Below are 20,059 nucleotides of genomic sequence, written 5' to 3' on the forward strand. Positions count from 1 at the left end.
GGTACTTCTCTAGACCTGAGCACCATTCAGCTTCATTATCTCTAAGATCAGGAGGTTGGGAATATGGTAGTAAATGTAAGTACTTTAACTGAGAAACAATCAGCAAATGAAATTTTGATGGTGCTGGTTATGAATGGAGACAGGAAAAGCTGTGTTACGTGTTTTGCAGGTATTACTGCTGTGTCACATGTTTGTTTGGCTAGAGTGTTTGTAGTGAAGTCAGTGTGGAACGCTGGGCATAGTGAACATTGAAGCTGGTAGATGATGATGGATAAAGTCAGTCATGATGACTTTGTCTGGAATAAGACTTGTTGGTGATGTTACTGCCGAATGTGAAGACAGCCGCTGTAAAACCTGTTGTTTACATATACGTAACACTGCTCTCCATCTGTTTTATACACATACATATATTTTGCTCTTGTTAGCTTCCTTGCTTGAGCATATATTAATTACTTCTGTTTAATTATGTTACTTAAGCAATTTACAGGAACTAGATCTTTCTCATTTCCTCATTCATTTATATACAAATCGTACACAAAGTAGAAAACGATTGGTGTGGGATTCATGTTGCTGGAAATTAAGTATACAGTTTGACTTGTACTGCTGATTTGATCATAATTTCAGAATTCACTTGCAGTCTTAACAGATGATAATTTAAAATGGTGTCTAAGGAGGGGAATTCTTATGGAAACTACCGGTACTGTATATTTATAGTTGAAAATTATTGTCAGTAGGGGAGAGAAGCTATAGGTTTGAATGCAAGTTAGGGGACAGTAAATTAGAACACATAGATTACAGTGGAATTTGGTTAATTTGAGCATTTTAATTCAAATCTTTCTCGCAGTCCCTCGACGTTCTTGTACAACTTATAACTGTTAGGTTCTTCAATCTGCCAAAACTAATTTTGACTATTAAATTTATAAACTACATGAAAGAGGTCAGCTGAGAGTAAGCGGAGTTCAAAAGCAGGAAGAATAATGTACACTCCAGTACATTTATTTATTTATTTATTTATTTATTTATTTATTTATTTATTTATTTATTTATTTATTTATTTATTTATTTATTTATTTATTTTCATGGTTTTATTTAATTGAGCCACCAGTCGGCAGCCCTGAAGATGATCTTCCGTGATTTCCCATTTTCACACCAGGCAATATCCTTAATTAAGGCTACGGCCGCTTCCTTCCCACTCCTAGGCCTTTTCTGTTCCATCGTCGCCATAAAACCTATCTATATCGGTGCGACGTAAATATTGCAAAAAAAAAATTATTTCATTTTTAAGGATGCCTGGATAACAGCATTGCCAACCGTATGATCTGAATTGAATAATGAGATTCCCAAAGGGAATTTACCAAGAGTGGGCTCTTTCTTTTCTGAATTACTTCACAGTCTCGTGCCTGTAGATCATAGTATCAGAGGTGCCAACTATTACGGATTGTCCGTAATTATTACGGATTTCACCTCACAATTACGGAGTTACGGTCAAAGGGGCAATAATGACGGAAAAGCTGACATTTTCACGAAAAATTTTTTGACGGAAACAAAAGAAAAGGAAAAATGTTGAGTCCTTTCGAGCCTTTCTCCTAAATCGACTTTATTTCAGTGCTTGTGAGTTGGCAACGTTACTTATTCGATCGTGACTTCTTTTGCTACCCATAAGCGTTGTAAAATTAATTGTGAATGAAGGAGCTCCACTACAAATCCTTCAGTAATGTTGTATTTGCTGTGTTAAGTGTACCTGACAGTTGACAGAAAGATCTGCACTGCACTGGTATCGCTTATGGTTCAGAAAACGAAAATGTCATCACAGTTGGAAGGATGCTTCAAGAAAAACTACACTGAAAAGCAGCTGCTGCGTGAGAAACAAGCTACAAGGAATGTTTTATCATAGAACCAACAGATTGCGTGCAAATGTTATTGTGTAATATGATATACTTTTCGATAGATTGCTAGAGGGAAGGGCAAAAGGGGTGTGTCATTATCAAGAAGGAAGGCGTATGCTTTGGACTTGACTCGAAATTTTTCTTGGGGGCGGAGGGCAATTACTGATAATCCACTTCAAAGTTGGCACCTCTGTAGTATTCACCTTCAGCAGATTGACAATGACTGGAGGAAATTACCCTTTGTTAACATGATGTTAAAACCTGCTCTGAATCTGAAGTAAATGACTTTCGGGCTAAGTTATAGGAGGTGAAAAGCGCGTTTGGTGAATGTTAGTTTCCCGCACTTCCAGAATTTTCACTCTCTGTTTTGTCACCCCCTCACCCGAATGCCGATTATGAAAGAATATTCAGCAAGATTAATCTCATGGAAGTCAAAAACAGGAATAGGCAAATTATTTCTACAGTGAATGGATGCTTGCTGGCCAGTCAGTGTGTTATACGTAAACCGCGAAACGTGGAGTTTTATGTGCGGCCCGGATCGGTTGGTAATAGACTTTTCGGAAATATCGTATTATTAATCAAGAATTGTACCAGTCAGCTTTCTGAGAAGAGTGCTGTTGCGGAAGTGAGCTATTGCATCTGTAAATAGACTTATAGCGAATATTTTAATGGTTATATTAAGTTGAACGATCCGCTCTTCAAAAAAACGATCTTTTGGGGGTTATTGTACAATCCTGACCATCTCAGAGGTTGGCAAAGCTGCTGGATAACCTGCACATGAATAATCAGGAGTTTACTGTAGTAGGTATAAAATCAACAAGAAAGTTTTTTTGATCGAAAAGATAGTTCTATTTAAGTGTCTGTGGTCTAAAACTAAATTAGATGGTCTCGGTCTGCTCTGGAGTGTGTCATAGTTTTACAGTAAGTAAATTGAGTACAGTTGCCAGTATTTCAAATGTGTTACAGCTGTTAACCTTTTAAGTGCTGAGTTACCAGTTGACTGTTTGGTAGCTTGTTTACATCACAGATGAACTCCACAGACATCTACAAAAAGCTCTGTAAGTTACTTCCCGAAGCTATTTGATCAATTAGTTCTACATAATGCTCAGCAGATGGGAAAACATGCCAGAGATTGAATCAGCACTCGAGATTGAACCAGTAAACTAAAAAAAAAATGAAGTTCTTGTTCACCATTTGTAGACGGTGTAGCAGTGCTGGACCGGCTGCGTTGGCCTGTCTATAGGTGGGCGTAGCTCTCATCGGTAATCCTATGATTAAATATTGACGTTTATCTGCCTGAGGTGACCGATTACCTCAGTTTGAGAAAGGATATTTACTTTAATAGTGAATGCTATAATGTATTTGAGAAGTCTACAGCCTGTGCGTAATGTACAGAGTCCTTATTTCATAACTGTGCAGCAGCACTACTCAAACCATGCTGAGTTAACCATGTTGTAACTCGTCCGCCGGCCAGCAAAATGTGTAACCCTATCTGCATGCCAGTCAGCCTCAGATAAGTTATAGAAAGCTATTTCTGGTAAAACTAAGAGACTAAAAATCTTGCCTGACATTAAAGGAGATGCTCAAAATGACATCCTTCAGCACTCAAACACGTTTGTCACCTCCTAAATAGGTTTGCAGGTACACTGTGAATCTCAGCCTGTGAAATGTTTCGGTATGCTGATGCTGAATATTGTCCTGTTTCCTTCTCTTATGTGAGGGTTATTGGTGTACACTTCTCCTTTCAACATCTTCCAGAGGTAATAATTATTGCAGGGATTTAAATCGAGGGATGTAGATGGCCAGTTAATCATACGATCCTTGGAAACTTTTCTGTAATACTACCATTGACTAATTAGCAGCGTGTACTGTGGCATTATCTTGCATGAAATGACTATTGTGGCTTTCTTCATCCATCAGATTCTAAGAATGAGCTTTATGTGTCGGTCACCATTTTTAGTTAGTTTTATGAAACAATATAGGCCCTATAATCCTGTGAGAACTCATCGCACCATGCAATCGTGAAGCAGTTGGGCATGTAATGACTATTGTGGCTTTCTTCAACCATCAGATTCTAAGAATGAGCTTTATGTGTCGATCACCATTTTTAGTTAGTTTTATGAAACAATATAGGCCCTATAATCCTGTAAGAACTCATCGCACCATGCAATCGTGAAGCAGTCGGGCATGAAACTGGTAGAGATTTTCTGCCCTGTTGTAGCAATTGCACATGGCCTCTCAAGTGAATCCATCCCCTGTTGTCACCACTAAAGATTAATCATTTCGGATCAGCATACTTATCATGAACAGTTTGTAGAAAACTTTACAGATCTGAATCTGCATTCCACTATTAGGCTTTCGTAAATTTTGGTCAGCTGTGAGTTAGTAGTTTTGCTTTTAGCAGTTTAGTTGCGTTTTTGGTAGAAGAAAGTGACACGTTATCTTGCGTGGTGTGATGGAACAGAGATTTAGAGGGACTTCTTTACAAGGGAGCTCCTATTTCTAGCCTTTTCCTCTGTTAAAAAGTTTATTTCCTTTTTTTTTTTTAATAATGGGCCTGATGTGGAAGTTTTTTCACTGTATTACGTTCCACACTCTTATTTGAAAGATGGTCACCAGGAAATCTGCAAGTGAATTGAAACTGGCATTACTTGACAGAAGAATACTTCCCATACCAATCTGCAGTGTAAACAAATTGTTCTAATGTAAACATCACATTTTAAACAAGGCTGTACCAGAAAGCATTCATAAAAGTCTGGTTCACACTAGTAAGATAATCTATAGACTGCTGTGGATATTTCAGATGGAAATGTAGTAATTAACCACTTTTTTGTCTCTTCTTCTCATGGCTTTCTGTTCTGAATCAGAATTCTAATATAATTTTTGACATTTCTGATACTACATGCTTGTAGAATTGTTAATGGCTTTGTATCATATTTTAGGATAGAATGAGATGGAAGAGTAAGATTAATTCAGATCCTCAGAATAAACGAACTTTTGGACCTGAAGAACTTGAATCATTGCCTGGCAAGTGGATTGTTCAGCACTGGCTTGGCTGTGGAGCCTGTTCATACCGCACAAAGGTAAGCAAGTTTTTAAAATATACTGTACTGTTTGTTCTTTTCTATTCTGTGCAATGGAAGGTTGCTGTAATGAACTTGCAGGGTCTGTACTATTATTTTCTTTGAACTGAATTTTTATCTCTTCAAAAAATAACAGAACTTCGAAAAGAAAACAGCACCATTGTGAAGTCAAAGTGGTTCCCGGTAAGTGGTGCTTTATAGTGGTATCCTTCCTAAGCAGCTAGCTATTTGCCACACAATTCTGGAACAATATTAGTTATCGGTCAGCAGCGAGTGTGTTCGAGTATATGTTGTGATTGTTGAGATGTCTGGGTATTATGAGCGGTGTATCGACGTTTGCTTCTGCTTCAAACTGGGGAACGTATTTACGGCGATGTACCAAGTGATGAAGACTGTTTATGGCGATCAATAAGCGAGTTGTGTGCAGTGCTACGAGTGGTTCAACAGTTTCAAAGACGGTAGGCTGTGACCGATGAAAACACATGTTCAGGACAGCCCTCAATGTCATTTGATAATACGAATACCAATATAGTTGATCCGTTATTGGACATTATAAATTTTCCAGCTAGCTCATTCCTAGCTGCCAGTGTATTGCCCCATTGTGATAAGTTGGGCTCATCAGTTAGTAAATAGCACAGCTACCAAGACGCATTGCTAGTGCATATCGTGGAGGCCACTGTGTAAGCTACTTACAGCCATTGGCAGTGCCAGTGCACTATGAGAGACTTTGTTTCTAAATAAATTTACTCATTTGAGTAAAATATTTCAGATTCCCTATGGGAATCAACATCTATATCATTTGATAACACTCGTGCTTGTGAAGTCGTGTGTTCAAATTGTTTGACAATTCCGGAAGTAGCATAGAACGTAATATCTCAATAGGATTATTTCATCAAGTTTTCACGGAAAACATTAGAAATTTGTCTGTAAGTTTCTAAACTTGTTCCATGTTCCTGACTGAGTAGATGTGATACCTTTGAGTTAACATCTGTTTGAACTTTTGAATCATGCTAATGTAGAGATGAAACATAGTTTTATGAGTGAAACATTGAAACAAAAAATGCAGTCACCTCTGCAGTGTAAAAAGAAATTGCTGAGACTGAAGAAAGTACGGTAGGTCACGTTGAACATGAAGTGCTGTTGATGTTTTTTTTTTTTTTTGGAATCAACAGTGGGATTTATTCATATATATACAGTACAAAATGTATTATTGCCTGGAAACTGACAAATAGACAGGAGAGTAAAATCCAAACAAGTGAGATGAAATTTTTTAAGAATTGATAGGCAAGACTAGAAATGAGGTTGTGTTGTAGGAAATCAGAGTAGAAAAGCTTTCGGACTGAATGGAGAGAAATAAGCCGAGAAAGCTTAGGACATGTTAATAGGATGGAAGAGGGAAGGATACCAAAGCAGATGATGGAGACTAAGATTGGAGAAGGGAGAATAAGAGATAGACCCAGACTAAGGTGATTAGACGTGAACTAGAACAATATGTAAGGAACCTGGGTTGGAACACAGTTGATGAGCAGCAATGGTGGTTGAATAGAGGAAGATGAAATGATGCCATTAACATCCCAACCTGGCTAGAGCTGGAACAGGGAAATTGAAGACAACTGCCACCACCACCACCACCACCACCACCACCACCACCACCACCACCACCACCACCACCTTTGGAAGTTTATTATTACAAGTACATTGTTTTTTGAGTGCTTAAATAACTGAGCCTGTGGCGAACAAATTACCTTGTAGTCCTTTTTCAGCATAAGCTCTAGGTCAGTCTGCACGTTAACAATAAGAGTACCGGGCGAGTTGGCCGTGCGCGTAGAGGCGCGCGGCTGTGAGCTTGCATCCGGGAGATAGTAGGTTCGAATCCCACTATCGGCAGCCCTGAAGATGGTTTTCCGTGGTTTCCCATTTTCATACCAGGCAAATGCTGGGGCTGTACCTTAATTAAGGCCACGGCCGCTTCCTTCCAACTCCTAGGCCTTTCCTATCCTATCGTCGCCATAAGACCTATCTGTGTTGGTGCGACGTAAAGCCCCTAGCAAAAAAAAAAAAACACAGTAAGAGTAAGAGGTTTCTGTCAAATCAAAGACTTTATGCCAGTCTTGTCACATTGTACATTGTATGAAAGAGGAGTTTCTTTCTTCTTTCTAGGTGGTAAATAACATGCGTCGTCACCTGAAACTTCACCTCCAGGATGACCTGCCTGAGAGTGATGTTCCCACTTACGAACCCGTGAACCCTGTACCTTGTTTGGAGAATGCAGAGATGATGTTTGATAAGATGACCAATCTGGCTGCTAGCTCCCATGCATCTGGTCGTATGGGCGGTACCAAGTATTCAGGATCAAGTGCGAGCAGTTCTGCTGGTTCTGTTTGGGCTGAACTCCACCTGCCCAAATTTGTACCTGAGCATGAGAGGTAAGTATGGGCTGAGTTGTCACTACGTGGATAACTAGCTGTCAAGTGCAGTAGCTTAGAACTCTTCCCAAAATGATTACTGAACCACCACACCATGGTCAGTCAAGTATGGCTCTTGGTCATCCCGTGCATAATGTGTCTTCATTATCTTCTATTCTGGGCAGTTTCTTTCTGTTCCGGGATCTTCATCTCATATCATCTAACCACTGTAGAGTTCTTTTGCGACCTGTCATTCCGAGCTTGATATCCTTGTCCAGGGAGGTACTTCTCATGTATGTGGCTATGGTAGGATAGCTTTTGTCTCACTATACTGTGTCCAGGGAGATTTTCTTTCTGGACCTGGTCCACGAGTTTCTTAATTATGATTGTTCACAGTAATCACCGAGCGAGTTGGCTGTGTGGTTAGGGGCGCGCAGCTGTGAGCTTGCATTCAGGAGATAGTGCATTTGAACCCCACTGTTGGCAGCGCTGAAGATGGTTTTCCATGGTTTCCCATTTTAACACCAGGCAAATGCTGGGGCTGTACCTTAAGGCTACGGCTGCTTCCTTCCCACTCCTAGCCCTTTCCTATCCCATTGTTGCCATAAAACCTATCTGTGTTGTTAAATGCAATGATCCATCAATTGGCTTTTGTCAGGTTTTTGCAGCCATAACAGTCTATTGGGAAAATTATCACCCTGATGTTCCTGCTCTTCCCAATATTTTGCAAGCTTATCATTGCCTATGTTTCAAGTGCCAGCTGCTGCTTGACTTCAGGGGTGCAGTCACTTTTGAGATAAATTTTAGAGCCAAGGAAGATGACATCCTTAATCACCTCTATTTCTTCATTGTTAATTTCCATCTCTCTAGACTGGTCTCATTTACCTCCTTCCACTCTTTTCAGATCATGAGATATCTAAATAAATGAAGTTGTTCGCATTCAAGATCTTGTGTGTTCTTCAAGACTTCCTCATAGTGAGCCATTTCCAGATTTTTGTTAATTGGCCTTGCCTATGATCCCTAAGCCTCTCTGTACTGTTCACAAAATCCCCTGCAGTAGGAGAAGATAGGGGCTACCACTGTCTATAACCTTGACTATAAGTGGGATAGAGTGATTAGCCCTATTACTCTAGTGTCCAAAAGTAAAGCATAATCACTAAACAACGCCATACCGCCTCGAAATTATCTATAATTGTTCCTGTGAATGCATCGAAGAAAAAAACTAGTGTCCCTCCGCTGCCGCTACAGTCGAGAATTGCTAAAAGTTCAGAAAATTCGGAAAGTTGGGGGCGGGAGTGGGAGCGGACAAAGTTTATACTTCAAAGTGGTTTGCTTTTGAAGCAGTGAGCAGGATGAGGGGAGGAAATGTGCCTAATAAAACTGCATTTCTAAATCATAACAAGAAGCAACAGTGCCAATAACAAAGGCCAAATCCTCTTCATCTGAGTCCATTGTCCTTGTTCGAAAATACTGGACACCTAAATGTATTACCACAAATTGATATGATGAACTACCTGTATATAAACAAAGAAAGTAAAGTTTAACATGTTTATTAAGTGTGGACACAATGTTAAATGAAACAGTATTTAACATTTAACATGTATATGGTGTCACCAGTTAACACGTAACACTTTTAACATTTAACATGTTGTTGTTAAATGTTAATCAGTGTTGGTGCGACGTAAAAAAATTGTTTATTTCTGATACTTACTGTAACTTATGTTTTTCTTTCTACAGATACGTGTGTGGGGCTCCTGGTTGTAGTTATCTTACATGTGATGAAACAATGTTGAAACACCATCTAAGAGCTCTGCATTGTGATGAGACGGCTTACCGCTGTCCTCATTGTCCGGAGGCTCTTCAGCAAGACAACAATGGACAGGTAAGGATTGTCTCTTTCGGTTGATTTACTCCTTCTGAGGTACATAAGAAGAGCCTTCCCCAGTTGATTCTGTCTGTCTTGAGTATTTAGCCAGACATACTACAGTTCAGATATGTTTATATATAATACATACAGTATTATATGAAAGCCACTCCTGTTTCTTTCCTCATCTCAAAGCAGTCTTCAGTATGCCTAGCCAGATTTTAAGCACCTGGAGGGTGAAGCTCTTTTCCAGTCTAAAGCCCCTTGCTGTGGAATAAAAAGTGGTATTTTATATGTCAGTCGTGCTAAAATCATTCTTTTGAATACCTTGTACAAATGGCAAAGAAAGGTCACACTACTGTCCTTTTTATGATATCTAGCTTGTTTTCCTGATTCTAGAATGGCAATTACTCTGTCTGGCAGGAGTTGAGGCAGTTATTGAACAGAGTTTGGGGCAAAGGTGTTTAATTTGCTAAACTGGAATTGATGAAGATTCGTCTACTCAACGTTAACACAAACATAGAGGGATTCCTTATGGTGTTTTAATTTTGTAATATGTTTTATTACTGAAATATACTTACCATTTAAGGTATGATAGAAACCAAATTTGAATTTCGATCTTTAGTGCAACACAGTCACATAATAAAATACCAAATACCTATCAGAAGAATATCAGACAATTAATGAGATGGTGTTCAAATCTAATAGAGTAATGACAATAATGTTTGGATAATGTTTTTATGGGTTGGCAATTCAATGAGTTTTAATGCAATATGTTTTCATTACTCTACTTCTCATTGTTAAGCACAGTGATCCTCTAATGTGATAAATTAGTCTAACATAAATCCCTCCACTGACTTGAAAGTTAAGAAAATTTTATGTTCAAGTGGAATTAATCATTGCTTGTAGTTTTCACCAGTTCAGATACCAGCCAGTGCCTGTGGGATGTTTGAAAAGAGTCACATTTACGTTGTTCAAAATGACACATAAAACTGGAGATCTCATGAGTACAGTCTCGTAAAACTACAAGCTTGCTTGATGTTGAAGATTTTGCTGCCAAGATTTGAAGATGTACACTTCATCAATGGAACAACTGTTCTATACCATTGGCTGTGGAGTTAACTGATTAGTGATTGTCTTGTCTTCAAACATATGCATAAAAAAGAAATTAAAGATATGTACAAATTTTGAGGAACTGCTTTAAAATCTGAAAATTCGTGGTGTATATAGAATTTGTAATGTTGTACAAGTTGATATCCTACATTAATTCCTAGAGAATGTATATAATCCATAAATACTGGCTGAAACATGTAGTTGCATAGAAATTTGCAGTGTTCAGTGTTCCTTTTGCCAGTTACATTAGGATTTTATCTATTTAACCTTGGTGTTGATCCTGATTCCTGATTCCTAAAGATCCTCTGATAGAAAATCTACACCATTCTACTTCTCCCTTTAGTATGAAGGAGTTACTGTTCCATTTAAGTGCATAAAATTGTTGTGTTTATTTTGCCATATTAGTATTCTGTATTATTTCTTTCTTTGTTGCGATAAGGTGATATCCATTGATCGTCTGGGTGCCCATCTGAAGATGCATGACAATCGACTGTATAAGTGTGCCCACTGCATGTACAATCACTTCCAACGGCACATAGTGGAACGCCACCTGGCAGACAAACATCCAGAGAAACGACCATTTGTCCATGTAGTACGTGAACCGGAAGGAGAATCAGCACAGGTGATTATTCAGTGAAATAAGAGGTTTTTTCTTCCTTTTTTAGCTGATTTGATTTTTGACAAGTATTCATTTATTTGATTCATCTTCTGCAAAGATGTGCAGTAAACTCTTCTGGTAATGATCACAGTTAATGGTTCGGGAAACTGTTTTACGGCGACAATTTGTTATGGGAAATAAAGCTACGCTGTCATCTTACCTAACAGGTGGTGATTGTGAAATAGGAAGAGGATGAAGGATAATAATGAGGACAGAGGATTGTGTGACAAATCATGACAGTAAACATCAAGCATTTTTAAATGTAGTATGTTAAAAAGGATATATACCAACAGTTTAAAATGATCTGTATTTTCGACAAGATAAGGAAGATATGTGTGGAATCACCGACCTCAGAGGCACAGTCACGTAGTTGCTGTCCTGTTCCCAAGATGGCAGATGTGGTCCCGGATGAGGTCAGAAGCATTGGAAGGTGTTTAAAACTAACATTAAAGAATTCCTGCAAAAGGAAGTTGCGCAGTCCAATGTGTCAAAACTCTACAGCAGTAAGAAGAGTGTTAAATATTGTAATTATTATAACATTTCATTTGCTTAAAGTGTACATTGAGGAATCAGAGGACGAAGAAAGTAAAACTGGAGGAATTGTGATGCTTCTGGAAATGTCAAATCAACTGTATTGGAATGCTACAAATTTAATACATTGGAATCTGTTTAAAGAGAAGAAATAACTGCATTCCGTAGAACTTGCAAGATTATGTTTGTATTTTGGTTCCATTTGATTGAGATATGAGTTTTATTTCCAAGAATAAAGAGGTTTGATATTTTAGTGTGTTATGACATTTGTCAAAACTTAGAGGTTGGATGTTATTTTGGATATTCAAGGTGTAGTTTGTGTCCGTTACATGTCGTCTTATTATTCAGTTAATCCTTGAATTGCTTCAGGTTTACCTGTCGTCAAATAATGCAGTAATTTTCCATAATGCACAGAATAATTGAACAACAGTGTCTGGAAGCATATCATAATCATAACTTAACCTTATCATATATCAATATAAAACTGAAAGACTGATCTACATAATTTTTATAAAATTAAAGAAGTCATCGCCATTATTTTGAGTTAATCATGAAAAGGATTTTTATGAAATATTTTTAATAAAACATTATTGACTTTTATGTGCTAAAAAGGATATTTTCACATACAATTTGGCTCAAAAACATGACATTCATAAAGTTCAAAGTGTCTTTTTCATTACTCAGCAACCAGTTTTCAAATATTTCTTTTAATTACAGAAAAATGATAGTGTTGGCTTCGATTTTGCTCCGTGCAACCTCATTATCAACATCGAAGTACTTCCACTTCTGCAGCCATATAATAGCTATGATTGTCATTTGTTTCTCAAAGGCTTTCAAAACAATAGATTAAACTGTGGAACCACTATGACTTCGTGATTTGCAAAAAACCTAAGTTTGAATTTTGAGACAAAATCGCACTTGATGTCTCCCTGGGAAACCGTCCACAGTTTTAGGGTTAAACTGTAGATACATTTTGAGAAATAATGTTCTGTATCATTTTCAACTTTCTGTAACTGAAAATAAATTGTCCTTGATTTAATGAAAGTGAAAATCCACAGCCTGTTTCCAGTCATTCGACCAGGTCAGGAATGGAATGAATGAAGCCCCATCTAGCGGTTAGGATAGGAATTGTGTCTGCTGTCAAAGCCTGTCGCGCTCCTGGGGCAATGATTGACTGACAGATGAAATGAAATGATATTGGAGAGTGTTGCTGGAATGAAAGATGACAGGGATAACTGGAATACCCGGAGAAAAACCTTTCCCATCTCCGCTTTGTCCAGCACAACTCTTACATGGACCGACTGAGGTTTGAACCACGGAACCCAGCGGTGAGAGGCTGGCGCACTGCCGCAGAGGCTCATCCTTGATTTCATATAAAATAAAAATTAGATGTTAGAAATGTATGATAAAATGGATCACTTTGAATATTCTCTTTTAGTTGTTAGATTTGGTTGCCTCTCTTCAGGAGAGGGGAAAAGAAAGGGAAATACTGAAACTGATTTCTCATTCACATAGAAAAATGGGAGTATGTATGGGAACACATAAGATAAACATCATAGGATAAAGTGCGTAAAGGCAGGAAAAGTGAAGGTACAAGAAGATGGAGATGAATACAGGTGGTGGTTTCTCATTAACATGTCATGGAGTATTACCTGTATGGGTTCCGGCTCTACTAATGCTTTAACCCCTCAGCGCCAGCCTCTATACGTGGTATAGACTCTTTTCTTCCGTAGTCGCCGACCTCTATACGACGTATAGACCCATACATGGTTCCGCATTTACAGCTATAGCGCAAAGAGTTTTCGAGTTATGGATATGCAGATGGTTTTGTTTCCAAGAAGACATTTTCGGGTTTATCAGTGTTGTAAATAAGAATTGATAATCGTTAAAATGACGTTGTTTTTGCAAGGATAAGTATTTGTCAAGTAAGTCTGAGCCCTAATCTCTGCTTTTTTAAAAGTCTGTTTGTTCATTCTTTTCTACAGAATAAAATAAATGATATTCTGATATTCTGAGAAGTTTGTCTTTTCGCGTGATGTTCTTTGCTCTAATTTTACATTAAGAGTGCGGTTTATTTATTATATTTGTCTTTATTTCTCAGCTTGTAGTATTTTCATAACTCTCTACGAGCGCACTGTGTAGGCATGAGTTAGTGCTGCTTTCTGTCATACGATACGAGAACCAGTTGTTCATGGTATATATCTCGTTTGAAAGACGATGTCTCGACCTTTTATCTGAAATATGTATCAAGTTGGTTTTTTCGTCATAAATGTTATTCCCCTCATTCAGTTTCATCCTGCTCTTTTCGGTCTCGCTGCAGCTTCACAGTCCGTGTGACGCGCCGCGCTCAATGGCTAGCTCCAGCCGTGGTTTGACTGACAGTAACGTGCTTGAAATATTGTATAATTCAGATTAAAGTTTAGTTGGAAGTAGTAGTGACAGTATTAGCAGCAGTGATAATGAAATAGATGATGTGGCTGTAGCGGATCCAGTGGTAAATAGAGTGATGATGAGGAGGAACCAGTAATGGAAATTTCGTGTGGGAGGCTATGGATAATTATACAGGTCAAAGGGAAGTTTTCAACAGTGAATTCTGATTCCTGAATTCTCTAATAATATTCAGACAAGTCACAGGGACAAACATTGAGCAGTTATCTTATCGTGTTCAGCTGATGGAAGGTTTGTTTACAAAATACGCTTGCTCGGGCGGGGAACGAAATATTCAAGGCTGGCACGCATCAGATAATACAGTTCCAAGGTTGCAGGAAAGACATTTTATTAGGAAATTAGCACCCAACAGTGAGAAACACAAACCTCGGAGACGTTGCATCGTATGTTCAAAACACGGCGAAAAGAAGACGTCGGTGTACTGCTGCCAGGAGTGTGACTTGGGTCTCTGTCTCGAAGAGTGCTTCGAACTCTTATCATATGAAACTAAATTACTAAGGAAATGTGAAAGAATTATGTAATTATCTGCATGTACATAGTTTTATCATACGGAATTCCAAATTTCGTGAATATCGGGCTACTCCTATACCTGTAGTAACACTTGAAGTGAATCAATGTATTTCAGTTGCGCGTAGTTGAAATCTCATCCGGCTGCGGGCTAGGAAGCTCTTTAAATGGCTTGGGTTTAAGTATTGAATAGGTGGAAGCATTTTCAACTTTTCATTTTCTGATTTGTAATTTGTATTTCAATATGGATCAGTATGAAACTGATCCATTAATGCTGTACTACAGGATGTAAAAGGAAAATGTAGATTATAGCAGTACGGAAATGGAAACTAAAAGGAAATGCCAAGAAATATGTAGATGGTTGGTCAGAATGGAGATATTACAGAGGTTACAAACTGAAAAATGTAAGGTCCACCTATTTAATACATTAGACATTAAAGAACTCCTGTGGGAGGAAGTTACGACAGCCCGGTGTCTCAAACTCTATGGCAATAAAAGGATCATTGTAGTAAGTACAGAATCTAAAAATGAATTTCATCACTTGCGTGTTTTCAGTATGTCCGCCCAAAGGCTGCAAATTGTCCATGATGGTGGTGGTAGTGATAATGATTGTAGGTTAATTGTTTGTGTTTTCTCTTGACTTTTAATTTTGAAATATGGCATACATTAAACAGGAGCCTGTTTTCTGATTCAGAATCTTTCTTGCAAGTGCTCATTACTCTTACTTCAATCTAATTGATCAAGATAATGAAACAGATCATATTAAAACATTGGCTGAATATTTCCTTTCAGAGTGAAGCTAGCGGAAGTGTTGAACGTCCTAGTTCATCATCAACCATTTTGGCTCAGCCTCAGCGTCAGCCGTGGCGCTGTGGGTTGTGCAAGTTCCGCAGCTCCACACGTGCAGAAGTCGTCAATCATGCATGGACTGTGCATGGTTTGAAGAGCCAATACAAATGTGGACTTTGCACGTTCCGATCATCGTCACGGCCTAATTTTGAGATGCACTTCACCTCCCGCCATCCTGGCTCAGATAAGGAGATGATACATGTCTATCAGCGACTTGAGGAACCAACATCTCCTGAAGGGAATGCTGGTGAAGGTACAGATGCTGATAGTGCGAGCGGGTCAGCACCTGCACCCTTTGATTCTTCACCACGATGGGGTCGTGACAAGCCAAGGATCATTCATGTTCGTGGTATTCTTATGGAAGCCGAGGAAGACACCAAGCGGCACCAAGCCAAGAGGGACAGTGATCTCTTGCAGGTAAGAATTGAATACTATCTTCTTCCTTGGATTAAATAGTAATGGGGCTGCAAGAACGTAGCAGTCTTCTTCCTTTATATCATTGATGATGCTCCTTGTTTGGTACTGTTAACAAATAGGTATTGCATGTATGTAAACTTGTGAGAGTTTTGTTTAGTTGGAACAACAACTCTCCTTATCAGTTTACAATGGTCAGTCTGCAGATCGTGGTTTCACTAATTTTTTAAATTTCTAAGTTTAGATGTTATTATTTTATTAACAGAAGCTGGGAATGATCAACCTGTCAGTTCTTTTTTTTTTTTTTTTAGAGAGGTTATAGTATGATAGTTCATCATATAATTTCTTTTTAAAATGTGTCTAGGACAAGAAATTAAGTTACATACATACATACATACATACATACATACATACATACATACATACATACATACATACATTAAGAACTTGAATTTTTGCTATAATAGTAGTCAGTATATCCATAAAAGGAAATGAGAAACATCAAGGTAGACACAATAACAAATGCACAATTAAATGTCACAAAGATCAGAATTCAACAGTCTGGGGTAGTCTTGTCATTTCCTGAAACAGGTCATCCACTGCACAGGCTTTATCTAGCTGTCTGTAAACCAAAAGATATTCTCTGGATCCTACAAGTTTAACATAAAGCTCATTTGTGGTGATGTATGGTTACATAGCCCCATATTTTGGGATTAGTTTTACATCAGGACACACCAGTATAGAGTCTCTTCAGCATCTTATGCTTTGTGTATGATAGTTCATAACTATCGAGCAAGTTGCTGTTCGCTATTCCTTTGGCATCCTTCATGTACCAAGCTGCACCTTAGGTCTGCTTGATGAGCTCCAGGTGATGACAGATCAGGCTGTGTTGTCCATAAAAAGCTCTTTCGTGACCTTGGCTACATCTCTACTCAGGGTGCCATTTCTTCTCGACTTTCACTGCCTTTCTTCATCTAGTGTCAGGAGGTGCTCTACCCCTCAGATAGTAAATCTTATTGACAGGACTTGGTCTCAAGGAGCCTGTTACAGTTGGCAATATCAACTTGGCTGTCATACATGTTTTGCTCTCCCTAATTCTTTCTGACCCATGCCTGAGATGACTGAAGTAAACACATCTTCTGCTGTTCCAGCAATGAGTTGACTCAGATTTAAGTTTTGCTCTCTCTCTCAGTCCTGAGTTTAATTTTTATGCTGCAGTTTTGTTGTTCAGCATGAGGTTGTATCCTCCAGCTGTACCCTAGGATGACGACAGGTTATTTTATGTATCGTACCCTATTTTTATTTTTGTTTGCTTTATTTTTGCCTCGGCAGCCTTCCAAAATGGTTGCATCCAGGTGTAAAGAAAGTGTGACGGCAGATGATATTTTGGATGTTTTAGGGAGTTACGAAGAGTCTGTTTTTATTGTCGATAGTGAAGATGAATTTATAGTGAATAGATCTGTGGAAGTTTATCACAGAGTTGTTAAGCTCTGGTAAAGGATCCAAGAGATGACTATTAATGTTTTCTTTCTAAGATTGTTCAGTAACATAGTATATATAAACATTTTATTAGAAACCCGGCTGAGTGTCTTAGATGGTTGAGGCGCTGGCCTTCTGACCCCAACTTCTCAGGTTCAATCCTGGCTCAGTTTGGTGGTACTAGAAGGTGCTCAGAGACATCAGCCTCGTGTCGCTAGATTTACTGGCACGTAAACAAAATCCTGCAGGACTATTCGGGCACATTGGCATCTCCAAAAACTGTTAAAAAGTAGTTGGTTGGATGTAAAGCAAGTAACATCATTTTATTAGACTATTTCAGCCATTCACAAAACATCCAGAATATTGTTAAGGGCATCTTTTGGGAGGTGTGAAGAAGATGACCTTTTCTTGAATAGCTCAGGCAAAAGAAACTTTCAGTAAGAAAAGCAACCTACTGGCATCCAAGGCCATAGCACTACGAGTGAGAAAGTATTTTGTTGAAACTTTGTTTGGAGCATTCCGACCTACGGCTCTGAAATGTAGACTCTGCTGAAGGCAGAGAAAACAAGACTAGGAGCATTTGAAGTATGGCGTTGGCTTCAAACCCTATGAATGCCTTAGATCCACAAGGTATCAAATGACTCAAGTCCTGAGGAGAGCAGAAGAAACATTTGTTTTAATGGAAACCATCAAGAAAAGAGGAAACAGTTTAGTTAGTCACTAATTTATCATCAGTCAGTCACCATTGATCTGCATTTAGTGCTCTTGTCCAATTGGCAGATTCCCTATCATTTGTTTATCTAGTCTTTCCTTCAATGATTTCAAAGAAGTTGGAAATTTACCAAACATCTCCCTTAGGAAATTATTCCAATCCCTAATTCCTCTGAAATTATTCCAGGCCCTAATTCCTCTTCCTATAAATGTGAATTTGCCCTGTTGAATTTCGACTTGATCATATATGATCTTTCTTTTAAAAACTCCACTCAAGCTTATACAGTTACAAATGTCATTCTAAACCATCTCTCCACTGACAGCTCAGCTCTGAACATACTGCTTAGTAGAGTGTTCATCTCCTTACTCATATTTCTTCCCAGCTCAAATTTAGCAAAATTTTTGTAACCCTCTTTTGTTGGATATCAAGCACAACTAATTGCACTGCTTTCCTTTGGATCTTCTCCAGTTCTCAAATCAAGTAATCCTCATGAAGATCACATACACTAGAACCATACTCTAATTGTGGTCTTATCAGTGACTTGTATGCCCTCTCCTTTACATCCTTATTACACCCTCCAAATACCTTCATAAACCTGATGAAGAGATCTGAAACCTTTACTTACATACCGTGTATGTGATTACCCCAATGAAGTTCTTTCGATATATTAACACCTAAGTACAGTAGAAGTCCGTTATAGCGAGAATACGTAACAGTGGAAAAATTACTCGCTATAACAAATTGTCATCGGCCCCCCATGCACATTAAAATCGATATGAAACAGCAATCAGTTTGTTTAAAAAATTGCTTTTCCGCGGATGATGTCCACACAACGTCTTACTTGTTTGTTATTTTTCGAAATCGGATACTGCGTTAAAGTGTGTGTTTAATTTCATTCTGAAAAAAATATAATACCTTATTTCTCCGAATCCAGGGCGATCCCCACTTTTTGCTTCAAAAAATTTAAATCAGGCTTAGAAAGTGCTTTGTAAAATCGTATGAATGCCTTTGTTGTATAGTACGGGGGTGAAAGGAAGCAGCGTGATTACCGCGGTAGTTGCCAGTGGTGTTCACTACTGTTAGGCTGCGAATGTAAGGCAACCCTTGATTTTTCGCATGTGATTCTGAGGGAAAAACGTTGTTTTGAATTTGGAGAAATGCGGTATCACTCACGAGACTTCTGTGGCAAACAATTCAGTTTTCTTCTTCAAACGGAGTCACCTAACCTAACCATATATGTATCATGAAATATTTCAAATGCATGCAGAGAAATTATAACCTCCTTGCCAAAAATTTACGTGGGAATAACCTTCCTGAAATTTAACTAGACGCGAGAAAGTGAGGGGTATCACATTCTTACTTAATTTCAGTATATAAAACATTAAAATTAAGAAATTGTTTACTTTGGCCTTTATTTTTAACGGGTTAACAACTGCTATCAGCCACATTTATTACGAAAGCAAGTTATTCTCTTTCATTCCAAATTTTCTTTAGAGAACAGCAGTCGACGGATGTTACTAATAGACTCAAACATCGCCTTAGAATGTCGACAAGAGAGCTCGCAAATGCACATAACGAGAAACTATACCTTGTATTGTATTGAACAGGTGGACTTATAATATTGTAATAATACTTGAGACAAACTATACCATACCGAAGATGATTGTATTTTCATGATGGATAGTCATAATGTGAAGATACATGGAACAGGTACAGCCGGCAAGCGATGATGATCGATTGCATTTTGTGGCAAACGTTGCAGTTTTCTTTTTCAAACAGCGTCACCTATCCTAACTTAACCATACTATACGTATGATGAAAACATACTTCATGCGGCAGTAAAGAAATGATAACCTTCTCACTATAAATTTACGTGATAATAGCCTTTCCGTAATTTAACCATATGTGAGAAAATATAAACTAACCACTGAAATCAATTACGCACTCTGCCATATCTTGAGGTATATCCTGTTCTAATTAAACTGCAGTATTCAGCATTAAAATTAAACGATCGTTTAGTCAGCCTTTACTTTTAACTAGTTAACTGTTATCGGGCATGTTAATTACGCATTTATTACGAAAACATGTTCTCTTTCAATTCACATTTTTC

At 38.2% G+C, this 20,059-nt stretch overlaps 1 protein-coding gene across 1 annotated transcript in view; it reads left to right on the forward strand.

Annotated features, from left to right (window-relative positions):
• LOC136886750 (uncharacterized) overlaps positions 1 to 20,059 on the forward strand; it is a 275,978-nt gene that overhangs the window by 212,482 nt on the left and 43,437 nt on the right. Inside the window, exons 14-18 of the mRNA XM_067159555.2 lie at positions 4,829 to 4,969; positions 7,130 to 7,395; positions 9,112 to 9,256; positions 10,791 to 10,973; positions 15,288 to 15,761. Coding sequence (XP_067015656.2) covers positions 4,829 to 4,969; positions 7,130 to 7,395; positions 9,112 to 9,256; positions 10,791 to 10,973; positions 15,288 to 15,761 — 1,209 coding nt within the window. The remainder of the gene's footprint in view (positions 1 to 4,828; positions 4,970 to 7,129; positions 7,396 to 9,111; positions 9,257 to 10,790; positions 10,974 to 15,287; positions 15,762 to 20,059) is intronic.

Source organism: Anabrus simplex, chromosome X (assembly GCF_040414725.1).
Source record: "Anabrus simplex isolate iqAnaSimp1 chromosome X, ASM4041472v1, whole genome shotgun sequence".
NCBI lineage: Eukaryota > Metazoa > Arthropoda > Insecta > Orthoptera > Tettigoniidae > Anabrus > Anabrus simplex.